The sequence below is a fragment of the Glandiceps talaboti genome, chromosome 16 (assembly GCF_964340395.1).
Source record: "Glandiceps talaboti chromosome 16, keGlaTala1.1, whole genome shotgun sequence".
In the NCBI taxonomy this organism is placed as follows: domain Eukaryota; kingdom Metazoa; phylum Hemichordata; class Enteropneusta; family Spengelidae; genus Glandiceps; species Glandiceps talaboti.
This window is the reverse complement of record NC_135564.1, coordinates 21,822,799-21,840,441: the sequence shown is the minus strand read 5'-3', so window position 1 is coordinate 21,840,441 and position 17,643 is coordinate 21,822,799. Positions and strand designations below refer to the sequence as shown.

The following is a 17,643-nucleotide window of genomic DNA, read 5'->3' as shown; positions in this document are numbered from 1 at the left end:
GTTGTCATATCTATGTCTCCTCAAAATAAACAGTGTAGTTGTCATATCTATGTCTCCTCAAAATAAACAGTGTAGTTGTCATATCTATGTCTCCTCAAAATATACAGTGTAGTTGTCATATCTATATGTCTCCTCAAAATAAACAGTGTAGTTGTCATATCTATGTCTCCTCAAAATAAACAGTGTAGTTGTCATATCTATGTCTCCTCAAAATAAACAGTGTAGTTGTCATATCTATGTCTCCTCACAATAAACAGTGTAGTTGTCATATCTATGTCTCCTCAAAATAAACAGTGTAGTTGTCATATCTATGTCTCCTCAAAATAAACAGTGTAGTTGTCATATCTATGTCTCCTCAAAATAAACAGTGTAGTTGTCATATCTATGTCTCCTCACAATAAACAGTGTAGTTGTCATATCTATGTCTCCTCAAAATAAACAGTGTAGTTGTCATATCTATGTCTCCTCACAATAAACAGTGTAGTTGTCATATCCATGTCTCCTCAAAATAAACAGTGTAGTTGTCATATCTATGTCTCCTCACAATAAACAGTGTAGTTGTCATATCTATGTCTCCTCACAATAAACAGTGTAGTTGTCATATCTATGTCTCCTCAAAATAAACAGTGTAGTTGTCATATCTATGTCTCCTCACAATAAACAGTGTAGTTGTCATATCTATGTCTCCTCACAATAAACAGTGTAGTTGTCATATCTATGTCTCCTCACAATAAACAGTGTAGTTGTCATATCTATGTCTCCTCAAAATAAACAGTGTAGTTGTCATATCTATGTCTCCTCACAATAAACAGTGTAGTTGTCATATCTATGTCTCCTCACAATAAACAGTGTAGTTGTCATATCTATGTCTCCTCAAAATAAACAGTGTAGTTGTCATATCTATGTCTCCTCACAATAAACAGTGTAGTTGTCATATCTATGTCTCCTCACAATAAACAGTGTAGTTGTCATATCTATGTCTCCTCAAAATAAACAGTGTAGTTGTCATATCTATGTCTCCTCAAAATAAACAGTGTAGTTGTCATATCTATGTCTCCTCACAATAAACAGTGTAGTTGTCATATCTATGTCTCCTCACAATAAACAGTGTAGTTGTCATATCTATGTCTCCTCAAAATAAACAGTGTAGTTGTCATATCCATGTCTCCTCAAAATAAACAGTGTAGTTGTCATATCTATGTCTCCTCAAAATAAACAGTGTAGTTGTCATATCTATGTCTCCTCAAAATAAACAGTGTAGTTGTCATATCTATGTCTCCTCAAAATAAACAGTGTAGTTGTCATATCTATGTCTCCTCAAAATAAACAGTGTAGTTGTCATATCTATGTCTCCTCAAAATAAACAGTGTAGTTGTCATATCTGTCTCCTCAAAATAAACAGTGTAGTTGTCATATCTATGTCTCCTCAAAATAAATAGTGTAGTTGTCATATCTATGTCTCCTCAAAATAAACAGTGTAGTTGTCATATCTATGTCTCCTCAAAATAAACAGTGTAGTTGTCATATCTATGTCTCCTCAAAATAAACAGTGTAGTTGTCATATCTATGTCTCCTCAAAATAAACAGTGTAGTTGTCATATCTATGTCTCCTCAAAATAAATAGTGTAGTTGTCATATCTATGTCTCCTCAAAATAAATAGTGTAGTTGTCATATCTATGTCTCCTCAAAATAAACAGTGTAGTTGTCATATCTATGTCTCCTCAAAATAAACAGTGTAGTTGTCATATCTATGTCTCCTCAAAATAAACAGTGTAGTTGTCATATCTATGTCTCCTCAAAATAAACAGTGTAGTTGTCATATCTATGTCTCCTCACAATAAACAGTGTAGTTGTCATATCTATGTCTCCTCAAAATAAACAGTGTAGTTGTCATATCTATGTCTCCTCAAAATAAACAGTGTAGTTGTCATATCTATGTCTCCTCAAAATAAACAGTGTAGTTGTCATATCTATGTCTCCTCAAAATAAACAGTGTAGTTGTCATATCTATGTCTCCTCAAAATAAACAGTGTAGTTGTCATATCTATGTCTCCTCAAAATAAACAGTGTAGTTGTCATATCTATGTCTCCTCAAAATAAACAGTGTAGTTGTCACATATATGTCTCCTCAAAATAAACAGTTGAATGAAAGAGAAAATGTAGCAGCATTCTTGACTGGCTTCATGAATACCTGGACGTTTGCCCCAAACTGGTTTAGCATCCATGAAAATAAGGGTGATGTAGTTTCACACATATGGAGAAAAAGAAGACCCGTGTACCAGAGTGTCCTACCCTTTCTATTTTAGCAAATGAGCAAATTGAGCAAATAATGAAGACGCTTGCACAGATGTTACACATGAACCAAGATTTGAGTCATTGCACATGCACACAAACAGGCAGAAAAAGACAGCATTACGGCCATATGGAGCACAATTCAATCTGCTTCCGTGAATGACATACATACAGTCCAATCGAAAGGTTAAGCAAATTACATAGCTAGGATATAATATTTCTTTGTAGTATTGTGTCAGAAAACCGTATTCGGCGACCATATTGGATTTTTTCTTGACTGAGAATGGATTGGAATCATACACATGATACATGTATTTGTTGACAGCCGGAAAAGCTTATTTCTGTGAGCTAGCCATGATAATGTTTATGTTCTTGGCTGGTGCGGAATGTTCTATTGTTGTAATGACAACAATGATATGTGATATTACAATGATGGGAAAGCTTCAAGTACCAAGTGTCTTAAGTGAATGATTAAGAATTGACTCAAATACAAATATCTTATTAAACAAGTTGTATAACTTCTTTATTGCTTAAAATGTCTGGTGCATAAAATACAAAATAAGGAAGGTGCTCTATTTTTGTTTTCATTATTGCCATCAGTATTCCTGGGCAACGGTAACTATAGCAACAAAATAAATAAACGGCAACAATGCAGATACACATAAAAACAGGAAATAAAATATACATTTTATATTTTCAAATAAATACTTTAGCAAACACAATAAAGACTGAAAAAGTGGGGGGGGGGGGGGGGCAAAGGATGTTACATATCACCAGCAATGAGAGGTTCCTTCACATTAACAATAAAACATTTTGGATGTTGTACTACCTTCCATAATATTTCCTTCAACTACAAAATTCATGAAGGATGGTTCTAATTCTGACACCCCTCCATTGTGGTCAATAAAAATGGAAGTCTAAATGATTGTACACAATGTTTGGTAGTTGAACAGATTTCAAACTTAGACTGTTTTTCTGTTTTAAAGCTATAGTACTCTTTCCTACTTCTTATTATTATTGAGGGGTGTTTTTAATCATAAACTTTCATCAGACAAACAAAAGGAACAGATTTGATGTCTTTTTAAAAACACATTAGAACTATAATGCCCTCTCTTGACACATCAAACATATCACAAAATATTTTGAGCCACTCTCTGATTTAATTAATCAACTTTGCTGTGATTGATAAAAGTACTATATTTGGAAATCCCCTTTGGAAATAATGGAATAACATATCCATGGAGTTAGTAAGGCTATGTTTGGACATACCATTACAAAAAATACCGCCAATGGCGTTGTAGCACAACTGTAGTTTTTAAAAATGTTTATCCATATGCTAGTCTATGCTAACAATAGGTGTTTATTTGCTGAATAACTATCCAGATGCCTATCCAACCATGTTGCTATCTTTACGATAAATGCTATCATTTGGCTGTTGCTATGGGCGTGGTCATGTTGTTAGATATATTTGCATACATTTGTGTATGTTTTTGTTCACTTGTGTATGAATTCCTGATATTGTCTTTGCAATATACGTGATCATTTGGCTGTTGCTATGGGCGTGGTCTTGTTGCTAGGAAAATTTAAATACATTTTTTGAATGTTTATTCAATTGTCTATTAAACCCTGTTGTTATCTTTGTGAAATACACCACCGTTTGGCTGTTGCTATGGGCGTGGTCATGGTTACTAGGGTATTTGCATACATTTTTGGAATGTTTATTCATCTGTCTTTCTATTCCTGTTGTTATCTTTGCAATATACGTGATTATTTGGCTGTTGTTATGGGCGTGGTCTTGTTGCTATGCAAATTTACATACATTTTTTGGATGTTTATTCAATTATCTATTAAACCCTATTGTTATCTTTGTGAAATACACCACCGTTTGGCTGTTGCTATGGGCGTGGTCATGGTTGCTAGGGTATTTGCATACATTTTTTGAATGTTTACTCACTTGCTTACCAGATGATGTTGTTATTTGACCAAAATATACTGTCATTTGGTTGTTGCTAAAGGGTGTGGTCATGGTTGCTAGGGCCAATTTTGTCAAAATGTTTTTAAGAAAATCTGCAGAATAACAGTTTCAGAAACATCTTGCCAAGTTTCAGACTAATTGACCAAGTACTTTTTGAGATATAAGTTTTTGACCAAAAATGAACATTTTTACACCTAATTTGCATATCACTCATGGAATCATGGTATGCTTAATATTTCTTCGTCCATACATCCCTAGATACATTCCCATTAAATTTCAGCCCAATCTGCTCAGTAGTTTTAGAATTATAGATTTTTAACCAAAAAGACACATTTTTAGCCCTAATTTGCATATCACTGATGGAATCATCCCGTCATGAACAAATCTTACTTTACACCACCTTAAGAATGTTCCCAACAAATTTCGCACCAATCTGCCCAGTAGTTTCTGAGTTTAAGTTTTTTGACCAAAAATCACATTTTTTGACCCAAATCACACACCTGTGATGCGATCATTTTGATTTGAACAATTTCCCAACTAGACACCCAAAGTAATGGACCCACCAAATATCGTGGCAATCGGTTCAGCGGTTTTTGACTTTAAGTTGTTTACACACACACACACACACACACATCCACACACACAGACAGACAGACGCCGGGCGATCCCTATAGCACTACTGAACAAGTTCAGTTGTGCTAAAAATGTATAGGAAGGGTTGAAAATTTAAAAGAAGAATAATGCTGTATTACTCTATAATACTTGTAGTTCATCACAAGTCCAATGGACTCACACACATCACACATGCCCCTTTTATATTGTTGGTATGTTAAAATATGTAGTTTAGAAATAACATGTGTTTTTGTGGTGGTTGCAAACAATGAAAGAAACATTTCAAAAGGCAAAAACAATGGCAGGAATATATTATAATATATTATAATAAAAAACAACAACCCTGGACACAAACTCTTATGGCAAGAATTTCACAACACAGAAAAAACTTAGTTTCATTTTGATTAAATACAAAGGCAGTTTTATATTTGATTATTTACTTGATAGTTTCACTGAAAACATCATTATGATTGACCTCGATTGGAAGTGAGAATGTGTACATGTAGAGACCTCAGACATGGATTTACAAATGTTTAATTACATCAACCAAACAATCAAAGATGTCATACAAACTCTGCTAACTGTTGGCTACATGAAGTCATCTCCATACTACATGTGTATTTTAATGAGTTATTGCTTACACACGTCACAAGTGAGTTGTAGTCAGGATTAATACATCAATGTACCACATGATCACACTCTGCAGGTAACCATTGCTAGGCTCCAACAAGTAATGACATCACATTTTCATTAGCCTATCACTAATCAACTTGAAATGTTTTCAAATTTAGTTATTATGAGTACTCAGACAAGCACACTTCAAGCATTAGTTCTTTAAAAATCTCATCTTAAAAGAAAACTTAAATGGTCAAAAATGGCAAGTGACCTGTGGCTGGCAGTGTTTGAAATCTGTGCAAATATTGCTAGTAATACTGTTGAAAAATTCTCAATAAAAATTGACAAATAAAATATACTGGCACATCTGATAAATGGAATTCTATATACTGGACAAATATTAGAACTAATACAAACATTCTGTCATGTTTGGCAGTGGCTAAAATAATGTTCTATTAAAGCTTAGTGAAATCTTTGAAACTTACTGACTCTTAAAAAACTGTACTCAAACACACCATTGACAGTGGCTAACAACTGAAGTGACAACAATTTTGGCATGTTCCCCTCTCTGACCTTTTAGGATCGAGGGCACTCTTTGTATGAAATCACCACAGATCCCACAGATCCCACTGCAATTTCACTGCAGGGTCTATGATGTATACTCACTTAGGATGGCAGTTTTGACAAAAAGTGTATATTTGAAAATTAATTTTGGCATTATTGCAATTTGAATTTCACCTGCTATTGTGCTGTAGGACATGACAACTGCACATAAACCAGATTCAGTCCGACCGTACAAATGAACAAAATGTTTTAATTCTGGTAGAATTATATATTCATACTTAATTTATCCAAAGGATAGTGGAAATCACTTATAAACTTTTTCATTTTTGGGGAAGAAAATTCTGGCATATCAACTGTATACATCAGATATCTAAGCAAAATTTTTTAGAAAATTAAAGTTGACAAGAAGGTAGGTACATGGTAAACAGACAACACTATACTAAATCTGGTGACACGTCTCTGTCAATGTCCTACTATTCATGCATTATTCAAACTAAGAACAGAATAATCCAACTTGATGTGATGGACAAATCTCAACTGTCTAGAATACATAATATCTAGAAGCAAAGAATGACTATAACAAGTTTAATATAGCAAATGAAATACAGATTTGTATAATCTGAATAACATAAAACAAGTCATTGAGAATGACATAGTCCCCGCTATGATTGGGTTTTAAGGAACTGGCAGTTTATGTTGTCATTTTCTTGATATCACTACTCTGATCACACAACAACACTTGTGAACCTAAATCAAACAGACTTAGATATATTGTGTCTGCTCGTTGGACATGGAACATGCCTACTCATGTTGTGTCTCCTCGTTGGATACATGGGACATGCCTACTCTTCAAGATGACATGATGGAATAAACCATTCAACAATAAAGGATGGGTCGGGTATGGGGGGGGGGGGGGGCTGTTCAAGCATGTCTGAGTTATTGGCTTTGGACATGGAAAATTCGCAAACAAAATGGCTGCCAGGCAGCCATATTGGATTGTATCACGATGAAAATGGATATGCACATGTATGTCATAGAACACTGTGCTAATACCAACTTTGAATGAGATCTGTTCAAGCATGTCTGAGTTATGGCTTTGGACATGGAAAATTTGGAAACAAAATGGCTGCTAGGCAGCCATATTGGATCGTATCATGACAACAATGAATATGCACATGTATGTCATAGAACACTGTTCTAATACCAACTTTGAATGAGATCTGTTCAAGCATGTCTGACTTATGGCTTTAGACAGGGAAAATTTGCAAACAAAATGGCTGCTAGGCGGCCATATTGGATTGTATCATGAAACAAATTGACGTGCATACTGTATGTATGCCATTGTATGTTGCCCCTGTACCAAGTTTGAAAAAAATCGGTCCAGGCATCTCCAAGAAACGGCTCTGGACGGACGCACGGACGCACGGACAGACGGAACCCAATCCATAAGTCCCCATCCCGGACTTCGTCCGGCGGGGACTGATAAAAAGAGTGTTGAAAACAAATTTGATAAATGTTTTAAGACAAGAAGTTTGCGGTACTTCATTTCTTAACTTATTCATTTCATATCTTCCAACAAAAAGTTTCATTTCTTTCAAAAGAAAACACAATGTGCCGTGACAGCAAAGAAATTGAACTTTCCTCTTGTTTAGTAATATCTGTGATTATTGAAGAAAATTGATGAAAACAGAAACATTCTCTGGTTAGAAGTGTTTTTGTGGCAGAAATTCACACCAAATCTACTTATTTGAATGAGTCTAAGTATATTGACACAAATTCATATTTGGTGACTGACCTCAATGAAGTAATCATTTTTATACTGAGCTTCACAATTGTTTACAACAAGCAAATATTTGTCTTCTGTGTATATTGTTATTGTTCAACCAAAATAATTCAAGTACATGTACACATCAAAATCACTCATTATTCAAAAATGTTAATTTGCCTTGCGGTCTCTAAAATCAAACAAATTGGATACATGATTCTGGCAAAAATTGCACTACCTGCTACAAAACTTACAAATCTCTACAAATCAGGCAATGATAAAATACAACTGACAAAAAATAATTTTTTTTGGAATCATTTACAAAGGTTAAGCACCTTTGATTGTGGACACAAAGTGTCTGTATTTAGTACATATTGCTATAATATAATATATCATAGTACTACACTTTGGTGGTTGTCTGCTTCAAAATGGAAGTAAACTCAATGTACAAGTACATGTGTATTTCAAAAATATCTGTGTCAAAGTCAAAGTCAAAGTCAAAGTCAAAGTCAGATTTTAGTTGTTATTCATGAAATGTTGTAGAATGTGAGAAATCTATTGCTAGCATCTTAGACTATTTGTAATGTTCTCTTTGCAAAGTTTCATGTCTGAATTGATCTACACTTGATATCAATGGCACCACAAATATCACAATGTTCACAAGTTGTTACTGTCTAACAACTTTTTCCAGAACAGTCTCATACATTCAAAAAGTCCTACTATTTGCTATCATTGTTGCTGAAAAGATGTCTGACTGTATTGCTGTAATATCTGATAATGGGAGTCTATCAAAACACCAAGCATACTATACTAGAACCTACCAAATTACAAACTCCCCTCACCAGAGGTAGATAGTGATCTGCCCACCCCCTAAATAACAGTACACTTTGGTTTCGCCCTATGTTTACAATGGAATGGCAGTGTATACATCAAGCAAGTAGAGGTGGTACTGTCCACCCCCTAATAGTAGTACACTTTGGTATCACCCTTTGTTTACAATGGAATGGCAGTGTATAAGCGAAAAAAGCAAATAGGGGTGGTACTAGCAGTGGATTCAAGTAATTGGGTATTGAATATCTTTGGCAAGATAGTCCAAACTCCCCTGTCAACAATTGTAGTGTTTTTAATATGATAACACAAACCACACTATTTTCTGTGTGCCTTTAACGCTAGACTTCCTGACAGCAATACCTCATTAAATAACTTGGGAAGACAATGTATGTTTAACAATCAACAATTTATCAAAACCAATTTTTTAAAAAGCAAAATGTGATCATTACTGTGGTACATAACTGTATACTAACCCTATATATGATTTGTCAGCATCATTTTATCTAGTCTATACTTTCTAAAATTCTCAGCATCATTTTACCTAGTCTATACTTTCTACAATTCTCAGCATCATTTTAACTAGTCTATACTTTCTACAATTCTCAGCATCATTTTACCTAGTCTATACTTTCTACACGTCTCTCTTGTTTATCTTATGTTAATGTAAGATTTAAATAAAGTCTGATTGTCTCTTGTTCTATAAAATTAATTAATTTTAATATTTCTAAATTATATAATCTATAAAAATGGAAGAAACTTGTCAAGGCATTTCCTTGATTACGCCTATTTACATTAAGATGTTATTGCCATAGTAACAGTTACCATGGATATAATTTGCATGATTTCAGCGTACTAATCAATCGGTTCATAATTCACGAGTTGCTCATGATTCAATTAATAAGATTTGCATATTTCAAAAAAAATTTGCATGTTATTCGTCTGCCATGGTGGATGCAGATGATGGTTCTTTCTTAAGTTGTCGTAGCGTATCTTCACGTTTACAGTAGCTGTAGCGGTGATTCATATGCTGGCTGTAAGATCCTGAGTGGGAAAACTTCTTGAGACATTTATCACATTGATACGGTTTCTCACCACTATGTAGACGAGAATGCTCCATTAGGTGATGTTTGTGTTTAAATGCCTTTCCACACTCTTTACATTGATGTGGACGTTTACCTACAAATAGGAAATAAAAAAATAAAATATCAACATTTTACATTAATTTGACAAACTATTATTGTGTGTGTATGCATGTGTGTCTGTATGTGTATGTGTGTGTGTGTGTGTGTGTATGTATGTCTGTGTGTCTCTTGTCACAGTGATGTTAAAAATAGCGCCAATGGCATAGTAGCACAACTGTACAGTTTTTAAAAAACGTTTACCCACATGCTGATCCATGCTAGGTATAGGTGTTCATTTGCTGAATGATTATCCAGTTGCCTATCCAACCCTGTTGTTATCTTTGCAATGTACACGATCATTTGACTTTTGCTATGGGCGTGTTCTTGTTTTAATAGACATATTTGCATACATTTTTTGAATGTTTGTTCTCTTATCTATGAATCCCTGATATTATCTTTGCAATATACGTGATCATATGGCTGTTGCTATGGGCATGGTCTTGTTACTAGGTATATTTGCATACATTTTTTGAATGTTTGTTCACTTGTCTATGAATCCCTGATATTATCTTTGCAATATACGTGATCATATGGCTGTTGCTATGGGCATGGTCTTGTTACTAGGTATATTTGCATACATTTTTTGAATGTTTGTTCATTTGTCTACGAATCCCTGTTGTTATCTTTGCAATATATGTGATCATTTGGCTGTTGCTATGGGCAGGTCTTGTTGCTAGGTATATTTGCATACACTTTTTGAATGTTGGTTCACTTGTCTATGAATCCCTGTTATCTTAGTGAAATACACCACCGTTTGACTGTTGCTATAGGCGTGATCATGGTTGCTGGTGATCATGGTTGCTAGGGATATTTGGATACATTGTTTGAATGTCTACTCACTTGCCTATCAGATGATGTTGTTATTTAATCAAAATATACTGCCATTTGGTTGTTGCTAAGGGGTGGTCATTGTTGCTAGGGTCAATTGTGTCAAAATCTTTTGATGAAAATCTGCAGAATAACACTTCCAGAAACATCTCACCAAGTTTCAGTCTCACTGACCAAGTACTTTTTGAGATACAAGTTTTTGACCAATATTCACATTTTTACACCTAATTTGCATATCACTGATGAGATCATAATATGCTTAATATTTCTTCATCTATACACCAGATGCATCCCCATTAAATTTCAGCTCAATCTGCTTAGTAGTTTGGAATTAAAGATTTTTAACCATTTTAGCCCTAATTTGCATATCACTGATGGGATCATCATGTCATGAACAATTATTAATCTAAACACCCTTAAGAATGTCCCCAACAAATTTCAGACTGATCTGCCCAGTAGTTTTTGAGTTTAAGTTTTTCGACCAAAAATCACATTTTTTGACTGAAATCACACACCGGTGGTTAAATAATTTTGATTGAGCAATTTCCCAACAAGACACCCAAGGTAATACACACATCAAATATCATGGCAATCGGTTCAGTGGTTTTTGATTTTCAGTTGTTTACACACACACACACACACACACACACACACACACACACACACACACACACACACACACACACACACACACACACACACACACAGACAAACAGAGACACTTTGCCATGCCTATAGCACTACTGAACCTTATAAGTTCAGTTGTGCTAAAAAGAATGAATCAACTGAAATACTCACATTTGCTAACAGTCATTTTAGAATATTTTGATGAAAGCAATAACTAAATTAGTATTGAAGTTTTATGTAAGTTTGAAATGATGTCTGTACTCTCTTACAAGTGATGAATGTTTTTATGAGGAATAACAAATCAATAACCAAGGAAGTGATACAAGAATATATTTATGGAAATCTGTATCATGTAAACATAGTGTTCAACTGAAGTGGAAAGTAATGGTATCCATCTATCAATTGGACACTCCATTACAATTATATGTTGTAGCACATTCACAAATTACTAGCATGCAGAAAAAAAATTGTTAGGTTATAAAAGACAAACTGAGGTATCAGTTTTTCAGTTTGGTTCAGTATTGATTTCCTTTGACCACTTTCAAGTGTAAATAACGTTACAATTGTTTACCTAATTAGCAAGCTATGATAAAGTAAAAAAATAAAAGGTTATAAATAATAGTAAAACCTCATAATTATATTTTAATGGCCAATCTAATATTAGGGGGCTATTTGATTGGAAAATACAGAAGTCAGGAAATTACTGCCAAATTACAGGTAACCATATACTTTAAAGAGGGGTTGAACTTGAAACACTACAATGATCAATTTTAGACAAAGGATTTTTCCAATTTTGGAGTTGAGGGCGCTATACACTACTAATCTGTGTGTCCATGTCTGTTTTAATGCACTAAATAACATGTTTTTTACAATTAAAGTCAATAGCATTAAGAGCTAATCATGTTATGAGAACAGCTAGGAAGCACACACTTGGCATACACTGTTATCTAGTCACGGATACTAATATAATTTTGTCCACAAAATGATCAACACATTGACATGCTCTTCAGGTGTACTTTGGTTCACTTTTACTTTCACCTTTACGGGAACACCTGCAATGGCTATCATTAAGGTTCACAAAGTGTGTATGTCTTCATTAGTATGCGATGTTTGAAAGTCGACATTGATAAACAAATGTATGCAATTCCCATATGAGAGAGAAACTGCCTGTGTTCCAGTCTTAAAATGTTAGGTAGTCTGAAGTGAAATGATAAGCCTTGATTGCATTACAATTGTAACCTTTCTGACTCCATATTAGTACTAAACCAATCATCTTAACATTCTCTCTTTTTATCGATTTATCTAATGTCCATTTAACATTTTGATTTATGGCAGCTAACACTTTGAAATAAAAAAATTCAAATGAAATGTTTTTAATATCAGAAAAGTAGGATAGGTGACAGTATCAAGTTTGTGTGGATTGGGATTTCAATTGATAGCCAGCCAGTCTAGTTGAAAAAAATCTCATTATTTTGCATATTTGATTTTGCAATATTAATTCACAGCAAAGGATTTCATTCTGTAATGTTCGTGAAAAATCACACATTTGGATTTACAAATATTTGATAAGAGCTAAAGAAGACGACAGACTTGAATTTTCTTGCTGAAGATTTTCACAAATGTGAGATACTAAATAGTGAAGTTATAATCTATATTGGACACATTTGACTTTCCTTCTACTACAATCTAACACCTACTGTATTGAACATGATCTGACAATGTTACATTAACAGGGTCAAAGCTGCTCACAATTTTCAGAAACCCTTGAGTAACGATATTCCGACAAGTGTTGCTGACACCATCCTATTTACAGATATATTGTGAACTGTTCATCAGAATTAACAAAACAAAATGTAACAATGTCTTTTCCTGATTGGCACAAAAACTAAAAATAGCTTCTGAATATACTATATACATCTCCTGATAGTAGACATTGACCAATCATTTGTACCCCTTCTACATTTCCCGTGGAGGGTGACTGACCAATCAAAGAAAAGAATACAATTTCACATAAGATGTAAATCCAGGTAGGAAGCAGAGGTCATTGAGGTCATATCAATGTTACTTATTGCACATAAGACTTACACAGCTTTGAATCATTCGGGAATACTATAACTTTAAAGATGCAGACTTTGCATGGAAATCTTACTAATTTTCCTGTGTTCTGTTCTGATTATAATATCTAGGTTTTCTTTCTGACAAATATTAAAACATTTTTGTGATTCACTTTGTCTTTGTCTTTCATATTTATTCATTTAGTAATAAAGAATTCACAACAAATTCTATTCAAACAGAAAATGTCAAATCTTTCATGGCAATAAATACTCTTTAACTTTCTCTACACACTACCTGACAAGTCAAGTAAATAACGCTACACTCAGTCAAATTTTGGCTAACTTTTAAAAATTGATGATTTTCAAAAAAATTAGTATACTAGAATATCAATTTTTTGTACATATCACCAAATATCACCAAATATCAACAACACAATCCCACAGCAAAAATTGGATAATATAATATTAAATATCACAGCTAGTATAAAGTTAAGATTGAAACAAAGTGAGTGGTCGTTATCGTCTAAAGTAAGTAGTAAAGTACAATACAATCTGCAATCTGTGTAATTGGTGATCTTTGCAATACTCTGTATACAGATTGTACATAGATAGGCTACAATGACGACGTGTACCAAATTCAAAACAGCTATGTGATCTAAATACAAGGGTTTTTTTCACGCTCTTAAAAATGACCTTAAAAGTCATTCTATGACAGTAGAAATCTTTTCTATTCATTAATAATATCTAATTTAGCTCTAGCATTATCAAATATACACTCTCATATTTTAGTCAATTGTATCAATAAACATGAACAAAGTGTGACATTCCACAGAATAGTATGCTCTGTAGACAAAATGAAGCTCAACTTCTGCCATAAAATTTAGTTTGCAATTTTGATCCAAAAAGACCTATTTTTTTAAATACAAGATATCACAAATTTGCTATTATTTATACCAAAGTTTGCTACATGTCTAGGAAGAATTGACCAATCACCGGTATTTGTATTTGGTAACTGTTATTTACATCATCAAAGTAAATACAATATTATTACATTGGCCACAACATTTAACTTGTACTTACAAATATTTACTCCTACATGATCATTAATTCTTGTCAAATTTTATCAAATAATAAAAATAATTCTTTTTTCATTACAAAAAAGCCCAAATATACATATTTCAGTAACTTTAACTAGTATATTATGAGACTGTCTCCATGGTGATGATTCAAACAATTAATCAATACTACTGTTCTGTCCCAACATATTCAACCCTTCCCCCTCCCCCCCCCCCCCCCCCCATATTATCACAAACATTTGTGTACTATTTTTGAACCATTCTTTCTCAACTGTCCTTGGCAGCAGTCTCCATGTGATATTTACTTCACACCTTCGCAAATTTTGAGGAAATACAACACACCTTTGTAGGAAACAATTTTTAGTTTATGCAAATTTTATGTGCAACTTGTCAACAGTTATTGATTATATTATTAGAATATTCAAATTTTGACGACAATCATCACTTCATATTTTCTATGAATAATGGCTTTCTAATATAAATGCAAGAATTAAGACATACCAATCTACTTAGTTGTTTAGGTAATAACATCATAATACAACATGTAGTTACAAGTGGAGCTGGATACTCTTTGCTATTCAGTCACATACAGATGTAGTAAAACAGATGGATCAGTGTTTTCACAATTTCAACAAAACTGGTATTTTTATCAAACCAATTAATGACTATACTCTTACATTCTCTTGTAAACATATAATGACAATGTAAGTGAAAAGATTTAACACATTCACAAAATAATGATTGCAGCTATAGTTTGAACTAATCATACACACAACATGTTACATTGTCTAGTATTACACACCATTGTATGTATGTCAACTGTTACATCACCACAATGTCACAGATGTACATCAAAGGCACAATAAAATACAACCACTCCCACCCCAATAGTTAGGATAATAAGAACATACAAATCAAAATGAATCTTGTCTTTATGTTGTCATTTTTTGACAAGAGCAGTGGTTCTGACACTGTTGATGTCATCAAATGTTTTTTTTTTATTGAAGTTATTAAAGGCATATCTCATGTATATGAGTTGATATGATCATGAATTCACAGCTGAGTGGACAACACCTGTGGACAGGTCCACCTAACTTACTCATCAAAACACAAATTGAACAATATTCGTATAAAAAAGATGACTTTTGAATATTCAATGTTTTTGTTAAGGGTGGTAAGTAGGTAAAATCTATCTGAGTTCTCCATTCATTTTACAAGAATATTCACAAATGACTGACTGTGATGCACTTTTTAATTTTTGTGTGATGCCATAGACAGTAGTCATATCATTATTAATATAACTACATCATAAACTTACGTTATTAATAACAAAGACATATTTGACTTCAATATTTGACTTCAATTCAATTTTTATTTTTGTTATATAACAAACAAGAATCCATTGACTTGCAAAATTACCATGTAATCATTTATGTTAATGTCATTCCAGTTGTCATAGTTTCATGATTTAAATTATGTATCAATGATATATATGGCTAAATATTCATGTAAGTCAAATCACTTCAGGTTCAAAGGGCACACTCAGAGGAATGTAATGTTATGATTTCATGTTCATTGGCAGTAGAAGAGTTTGGAAATATCTACACACTTAAGTGGTCAAACGAATAAAGAAATCATCGGTTTAAGAATTTTGACTTACCTGAGTGTTCATAAACATGCCGAAGTAGTGAGCTGTGTTTCTGGAAGGTTTTGGGACATTGACTACAAGCATACATTCCGTTGACCGTGCGTGGTGATCTGTCTTTCCGTCGCCTCGTTCTGGACAAAGTCATTTCACCAATGGATTCATCAAGACTTAACTCACTTAGTGATTCATCTGAAAATAACAAAAATAAAAACAGATTATTTTCAAAGATCCAAAAACCAACTGCATGAAATTTGTTTCAATATAAAACATATTTCAATTCAAAGTAAATAATGGATTTAAAGTACAAGAGAGGTTCAATGCAAAAGTATCTTACATTGAGGCTCAAAGTTTGATATTCAGTTAAAAAAGGACTAAAAAAAGGCATGCTTAAATAACAAAAAGGATAAAAACTTCAAAGTTACTGTACAGTAAGTTTGAATGTATTGACTAACCAAATGAATATCTCGTCCCTAGTATTATCAACTGTTATCATATCTCGTCCCTAGTATTCTCAACTGTTATCATATCTCGTCCCTAGTATTCTCAAGTTATCATATCTCGTCCCTAGTATTCTCAACTGTTAGCATATCTCATCCCTAGTATTATCAACTGTTATCATATCTCATCCCTAGTATTCTCAACTGTTATCATATCTCATCCCTAGTATTCTCGACTGTTATCATATCTCCTCCCTAGTATTCTCAACTGTTATCATATCTCATCTCTAGTATTCTCAACTGTTATCATATCTCATCCCTAGTATTATCAACTGTTATCATATCTCGTCCCTAGTATTCTCAACTGTTATCATATCTCGTCCCTTGTATTCTCAACTGTTATCATATCTCGTCCCTTGTATTCTCAACTGTTATCATATCTCGTCCCTAGTATTCTCAACTGTCATCATATCTCGTGCCTAGTATTATCAACTGTTATCATATCTCGTCCCTAGTATTATCAACTGTTATCATATCTCGTCCCTAGTATTCTCAACTGTTATCATATCTCATCCCTAGTATTCTCAACTGTTATCATATCTCGTCCCTAGTATTATCAACTGTTATCATATCTCATCCCTAGTATTCTCAACTGTTATCATATCTCATCCCTAGTATTCTCAACTGTTATCATATCTCATCCCTAGTATTCTCAACTGTTATCATATCTCATCCCTAGTATTCTCGACTGTTATCATATCTCCTCCCTAGTATTCTCAACTGTTATCATATCTCATCTCTAGTATTCTCAACTGTTATCATATCTCATCCCTAGTATTCTCAACTGTTATCTTATCTCGTCCCTAGTTTATCAACTGTTATCATATCTCATCCCTAGTATTCTCAACTGTTATCATATCTCGTCCCTAGTTTATCAACTGTTATCATATCTCATCCCTCATATTATCAACTGTTATCATATCTCATCCCTAGTATTCTCAACTGTTATCATATCTCGTCCCTCGTATTCTCAACTGCTAACATATCTCGTCCCTAGTATTCTCAACTGTTATCATATCTCGTCCCTTGTATTCTCAACTGTTATCATATCTCGTCCCTAGTATTCTCAACTGTTAT

The 17,643-nt window shown here is 33.5% G+C and overlaps 1 protein-coding gene across 2 annotated transcripts in view; it reads right to left on the bottom strand.

The window, feature by feature from the left end:
• Window positions 1-2,822: 2,822 nt before the first annotated feature.
• The window catches only part of LOC144447233 (zinc finger E-box-binding homeobox 2-like), a 32,110-nt gene continuing 17,289 nt past the window's right edge, over window positions 2,823-17,643 (bottom strand). For both annotated transcript variants that reach the window (XM_078137134.1, XM_078137135.1), the window contains exons 4-5: window positions 16,082-16,258; window positions 2,823-9,831 (exon numbers count right to left, since the gene is read on the bottom strand). In XM_078137134.1, coding sequence (XP_077993260.1) covers window positions 9,587-9,831; window positions 16,082-16,258 — 422 coding nt within the window. In that variant the 3' untranslated portion in view covers window positions 2,823-9,586. The remainder of the gene's footprint in view (window positions 9,832-16,081; window positions 16,259-17,643) is intronic.